This window comes from Phragmites australis, chromosome 1, assembly GCF_958298935.1.
Source record: "Phragmites australis chromosome 1, lpPhrAust1.1, whole genome shotgun sequence".
Classification (NCBI taxonomy): domain Eukaryota; kingdom Viridiplantae; phylum Streptophyta; class Magnoliopsida; order Poales; family Poaceae; genus Phragmites; species Phragmites australis.
The window spans coordinates 27,807,688-27,814,128 of record NC_084921.1 but is presented as its reverse complement, the minus strand read 5'-3'; the positions used below and the strand labels follow the sequence as shown (position 1 = coordinate 27,814,128).

At 47.4% G+C, this 6,441-nt stretch overlaps 2 protein-coding genes across 2 annotated transcripts; one reads left to right on the top strand and one right to left on the bottom strand.

The window, feature by feature from the left end:
* The first annotated feature begins 407 nt into the window (after positions 1-407).
* LOC133913842 (F-box protein SKIP8-like) lies at positions 408-3,979 on the top strand. Its single transcript, XM_062357122.1, has 3 exons — positions 408-992; positions 1,863-2,059; positions 3,605-3,979. Exons 1-3 carry the CDS (start codon positions 609-611, stop codon positions 3,873-3,875), a joined length of 852 nt encoding a protein of 283 aa, XP_062213106.1. The 5' UTR covers positions 408-608; the 3' UTR covers positions 3,876-3,979.
* A 258-nt stretch (positions 3,980-4,237) lies between these two features.
* Positions 4,238-6,133, bottom strand: LOC133913834 (B2 protein-like). Its single transcript, XM_062357110.1, has 4 exons — positions 5,356-6,133; positions 5,123-5,223; positions 4,943-5,026; positions 4,238-4,654 (listed from the first exon to the last, which is right to left on the bottom strand). The coding sequence occupies exons 1-4, from the start codon at positions 6,020-6,022 to the stop codon at positions 4,499-4,501; spliced, it is 1,008 nt and encodes a 335-aa protein (XP_062213094.1). The 5' UTR covers positions 6,023-6,133; the 3' UTR covers positions 4,238-4,498.
* Positions 6,134-6,441: the final 308 nt, after the last annotated feature.

Genomic DNA, 6,441 nt, shown 5'->3' with positions numbered 1-6,441 from the left:
TCGGAGCATATGCTAATTGTTTGACATTTTGCAACAAAAAAAACCATAAATTTATTTATTACCATATGCGGTTTGCTTAGTGTAGTATTGACTATGTTTACTTATTAACATTTTTAGGCCATTTTTAGGTGTTTATCCGAAAAAGTTTGTAATCAAGTGTCGTTTAGGTACTTATTTCGTCGCTTAACGATAACGAGGATGCCCCCATTGAGTCATTTTCAGGTGGAGGAGGATTATATTTAGACGGTTGTGATTCAGGACAGCTTAAAAATTAACGGTACGTCAGTCCACATCTAACCTGCTACTGTCCACCGCATCGACCAACGCGACAATTCGAAACCGAACGCTTCCGGTCTGTCCCGGCTCAGCAAAAAGCCCGAGCCGACCCAACCCAACCCCGTTCCTAAGTGGCATCGCATCCATGCGTTCGTCGTCCTCCCCAATTCGAAGCGGAAACCCCTGCCTACCTTGATTCATTCATTCCCCATCTCGGCTCCTACCCCAAACGCCAAAACCCTAGCCTCCTCTCCGTGTGATGGGATGCCGTCCAAACCCTACCCCGACCCGCTGACCTCCGCCGCCACCGCCGCCGCGACCTGGATGTCCGCATGGACGGCGTCCGGGCCCTGATCGCCGCCGGGGCCACCGCCGTCTGCTGCTTCCTCTGCGCCTTCTGGGCCTTCCGCTCCCCCTCCTCCTCGGCGTCTGCCTCCTCCAAGAAGCAGCACTGCTGCGGTTCCGCCTCCTGTGGCTGCCGCGCCAAGTCCGTCAACGGCGAGATGGCCGTGGGCGGGGAGAAGAATAAGAAGGCGCAGGAGCCGGCCCCACTGGAAGGCGGCGGCGCCTCCATGATGGAGCAGCTCGTGCCGGAGATCACCACCCATGCACTCAGCTACCTCGACTACACCAGCCTCTGCCGCCTCTCCATGACCAACTCCGCCATGCGCCGCGCGGCCAATGACGACGGCGCCTGGAAGGCGCTCTACCGCAAGGTGCGCTGCTAGGCCTCCCTTGGCTTCTCCTTGACCGGTCTGCTGTCTGATTGCGAATGTAGTATTCTCTCCCTGCTTGTTTCCACACCGGTAGGACAATCAGCGCCTTTAGGCTTACATTTATTACCTTTGTGCTGGTGCATACAATTATGCTTATTTTCTTTTAGTAGCGTGGAATGAACCGAACCTTGCTACGGCATACCATCCACCATTTTGAGGACCACGTGGCGGCCATCTAGGCGGTGCTGCAGGAGGAGGCGTCTTCAGCACTGTTGCATAGAATTTTTGTCCATATATAGGGGGTGCGGTTAGGCCATTACTGAATTAAAGCGAAATTATTTGTTTCCTCAACATGGCTGCAATGCAGCTCTGATATGTTTAACATCAGTGATGACGTAAAAAACTTTAACTTGCTTCAGTTCGATTTTTTCCTGGCGTTTTCACAGTCTAGCCATGTTGTTGACCTACACGTGGCAAACAAGAAAGTTTATGTTGTAAATATGCAAAGTTAAGTGTCTAGTTGAAAAATGTGTGGTTATTGTACTGTTTTAGTGCATGCATGACTTTATTATTCTATTTGTACCTTGCTGAGAAAACCATAATAATGTGTTTGTTTATTGTACCATTATCCCTTCAAACTATCCACACGACTTAGCAGATGAGTTCATTTTCTGTGTTTTTTGTGACTTTTTTTTTGGGAAAAGTGATTCATATAGCTTTACATTCTGAGGTCCTCATGTTCTCTTGATGCGAATATGTGAAGTTGTGTATTTTGAATGTTTAAAACAACAGCCTTTGTGATTATGCCGATTTTTTTGTACAATTTCTGAGCTTGTTTTGCAACCTCGTAATGTAAATCAACTCTTGCAGGATTTTACAGTGGAGCAGATTAATATAACTCCACCTAATGGATGGAAGGCATACTATGCAGCTACAAAAGCCATCATGAATCTTAACGCACAGTTCTATAATATCATCAGGGAAGGATCCTTGTCAGCAATGAGCTGTTTCTGGCTTAATGCGGACTATGTCAAGTGTATTCATGCGACTGGGGAGTTCTTTACAGGGTATGTCTTGAACTTTGCTGTGATTGAAACAAATTTCTAATTTATGTTTCTGTTCTCTCCTATAGGGTGTCTGATCTGATTGACAATTTTATTTTTGGGTTATTGCATATATTAAATCATGTGAGAATATTTTTTTGAAAAATTTAGAAGATCCAGAACATTAGTTCAGGAAGATACGGTGTAAGCAATTCATTGACTGTTCAAAGAGATACACTAATAGGTTTCCTTGCCTTTCATATTTGGAAAAGAAGTAAAATTATGGAGACATCATGAATTAGTTGTGCATACATATGAATGAGCTACGATGATTATTTCTGCTCCTTTTTCAAACTTCAAAACAGTTGGTTGATAGCACTTCAGAAAGTGAAAAACAGTTTGTATTGTGCTTGCTTCAATATGGCATATAAAACTGTGTCAATTGTCATACAGTTACATCCAACTGTCATTGAGAGATAGGTTGCAAAAAGTCGATTTACCCATCTACGGTATCCATTTCTTTAGACCTCCCCTCTCTTTTCATCACTACCATGTTGCTGTAAGCTTATATGCAAACTTGTGAAATCAAGTTATTTACAGTTACAGCAATTAGTACTATTAGTCTATTAGAATTAGAATTCTACAGCTAAGCCTAGGCTTGATTTCATTCAATTTTCTGCCACTCTGTTATTGTTATCTTGTTGAAATTTTCACTTGTTCCACATTCTTTCCTTTCTTTGCCTCTTTGGCCTTTGAACATCTACCAAGCATTGCGGTTTTGCAGCATCTTTGCTATTTAGTTGTCACGTCCATTGAATTTACGAAAAAAAATTAGTCTGCATGCATGTGGTTTTTTATCTTGTCATCTTATTTTTTGCATCTTAATTTTGCAGGATTTTATTTAAACTCCATGCCCCTATGAATATAATTATAGAAAGCATCATGTGTAGACATAATTATAGAAAGCTAACTTGTGAATGAAGGATTTCCTGTGCAGTCGGAATATTAAAATAAGCTATTGCTCATTTGATGACAAAGATTTGAAACTCTTATCTTTCCGTATAGAAAAAATATGGTGGATTAACTGATCTTTACATCAGTTGATGAAAGAGCCCAATGCAGAAAAATGCATTTTGGGTCTTTGAAACAGTTTGAATGTTTCGATAATAATCCATTTGATATGTTTTACTGTAGACGTGCTTAATTCTACAGCTTTTGTTGTATCAATGCATATAAAAAAATTCGGCCAAAATTTATTTTGTATGCTTTGGCAGTATTGGGGTCCATTGGTTACTGTCTTGCAGTAGGCTGTACTTTACCATCTGTCAGTAATTATAGAACTAGACCCATTGACAGTGATTTACCGTGTCAAGGTATAGAAGTTAATCCATTTATTTTCTTGATCTGGTTCTTATGAAATTTTCTGAGTGCGGATTTAATGATTCCACAAGTACCATCGAGGTGCATCTTTGTTACGTACTGCTCCATTTCTGATGAAAATTTCATTTGCATAAACATTATCTAACAGGTCCTCTTGTGGCAATGCTTGCCACTTGATTTCTTTAACAGGTACAATGCAGTGATGGAAAGCTGGGGCTTGCTGTTCAACTGGGGCCAAGATGGAGGGCAGGGTGTTGCTTTCCAGACACGTGATGTTCGGGCTCGTGTACTTGGTGAGGTGGCATGGGTTAACATGAAGGCAAATGTTGGCGTTGACCCAGTTGACCCTGTGGTGTTCCACGTGACTAATGTATATGAGTTCCGTAACAGCAGGTGGTATATGGTTCATCACCATAACTCAGCCATGGCTGACCCTGCTCCCCATAATCTGTTTGGTTGAAGCTGGAGAACAAAATTCGAGTGCAAGGAAGCTTGATGGCGCATAATTATTTTGCGGTCTAAACCGATGATAGATTATCGAATGTATTTGAAGAGCTTTCTTTCCCCGTGTTCTCTATTCCCCCACTCTGAAGCTCCTGGTTATTGGTGCTATCTCCTGCAGTTTTGAATGTGTTTTAGGAGTTAACTGAGATGGTGAAATGAGAGGTTGTCGTGCCCTGTGGCTGTGGGCGTCTGGCTTCATCTGGTGCAACCCAAATGTCTTAGTTTCTGTTGTTTAACGACCTTTCATCTGGTTCGTTTGAAACACAAATCTTTGTCGACAAGACGAAACAGGACAAATTCCCATTCAAGACGAACGAATGCATCTAATCTTTAGTCTTTGAAAAGATCGCGATGGAACATACAACATCAGCCAAAGTATGTGTATGTACAAACAGGTGTGTTTACAGAAATGAGCTGGGCTAATATCCTCTGCAGTCATCAAAGCAATGGGACGCATGCCTCTCAGCCCAGAAAATACTAGTGTAGTACACGGCCAGTATAGCTAGCATACACAGAGACGTGCCGTGCCGTGCCGGTTTTATTATTGCGTGGCGTCCCCTGAAGGTGAAGGTGATGAGTTCAGGCGTGGTCCTTGTCAGCAAAGATGTCAAGCAGGGCGAGGGCCTCGGTGACGGAGAGCTCGAGCCGGAACTTGGGCCCGTCGTAGTGGTGGAGGATGGGGCGGAAGGCGTCCTCCTCCAGCGGGTCGTAGATCTTCCGCGTTGCCACCCTCACCTGTCCATCGATCCATCAGATATTGTACCACATCAGCTAGCATTCAACAACCAAGATCTGTTTCAGGGTGTCGTCGTGTCGGTCTCTGGCTGACGAACCAACCGGCCGACCCGGCTCATACGTATTTGGTGAGGTGGTTAGGCAGTCACGGCCTAATCTAATCTCATCCGCTCAAGCCTTGCACGTTTCAAACATACGGATTCCTAGCTTTTAATCTATTGATGCGTGCCGGTGTGTCGATACATGAGCAGGTCCGGTGAGCGGCAGCAGATGAGGCAGGCACCATACCTGTGCAGGGAAGCGGGACTCGCCGGGGCACTTCTTGTCCTCCCACGCCGTCGGGTCGATGTTGGCCCCTCCAAAGCTCGCCGCCTGCACAATATTGATTGTAAGGTGATGAGCACAAATTAGCAGCTCGTCGAATTTGCACAATATTGATAAAAAGGAATCTTATCTAGTACTAAGTACCTCGAAGATGCCGTGGAGCTGGTGGGTAGAGTAGTTGTAGAGGAAGAGGGGCAGCCCTGGCCTGATGGCCCTCACCGAATCCCTGTACCTCGACGGCAATCCTACAACCCAACAGTCATTAGCTCTCTCTGATCACTTCAGTTGTTCAAGAAAGATAGCATCTTTAGTTTTGACGTTTTTCTATTCAAGAATTCAGTGTGATCAAGAACCGACGGCACGAATTTAGTGCTTACCGAAGAGTTCCCTCCTGAGGTTCTCGTCCATGGTGTCGTTGTTGCAGACGAAGATGTACCCGCCGACGGCCTCGCCCCTCGGCAGCGCCTCCGACGCGGGCAGCGTCTTGAACCTCTTGTCCGCCCCCGCGCCGCCGGCGTTGTTGCTCTCGTTCTTGCCGGGCTTCTTCTTGCCATAATCCTTCTTGCCGACGTGGTGGTGGCTGTGGTTGTTGTTGCTCGCCGGCCTCCCGGCGGACTTGTCGAAGTAGCTCTTCACCTCCCCGCCGTTGCTGCTGTTGTAGCCGTAGCTCCCCATCTTGTTGAATGCAAAGCTGTTGTTGATGTTGCTGCTGCTCTTGGCATAGCCGCTGCTGTTGATGTTGTTATTGTTACTGTACGTCTTCTCGGTGGGGAGATTGGCGACGTTGTTATTGTATCGGTCGGCCTTGCTGGTGGTGGTGCTACCGAAGGCGAGCTTGCCGGAGCCGATGAGGCCGGGGCCGCCGTCGTTGTTCTTGGCGGCGGCGGAGGGGAAGGGGTCTGCGGAAGCGAAGAGGGCGTTGCGGCGGTCGGTGGCGCTGGCGGGGGACCAGATGGAGTCGCCGAGGGAGAGGGTGGACAGGCTCGCCGTCTGCAGGCGCAGCTGGTCGCTGAACTGCCAGAACTCGCGGTCGTAGCTCTCCATGAATTGCTCGCTGCTGCCTTCCCTGTTGCCTTTGCCTTGCTCTTCTCCGACGAGAGGGGAGGGGAGGGGAGGCGTGGGAACAGGGAATGGCGTGCGGTGCGCGGCGAGGCGAGCGGTTTTATCGACGCGACATGCGAAGATGGCGCGGTTCGGTTGGTGCAGTGTGTCTGTGGATCAGTCGTGCTCTGGGATGGTGACTTGGGCTGTTGTGCGTTCGACGTCAAACTGTCAAGGCCGGACGTGGCCGCGGGGAGGGGAGGGGAAGGAAGCTTCGCCGAAGGTGGCCAAGCCGCGTCCCGCCGTGGAGGTCTCGGCACGCGCGCGGCTGGCTGGCTGTCGACTGTGCGCCTCACCACATCTGCTTCCGACTGGAGTAGTAATTTGTCACGAACTAAAAATGTCTTCCCAATGACGTCCGT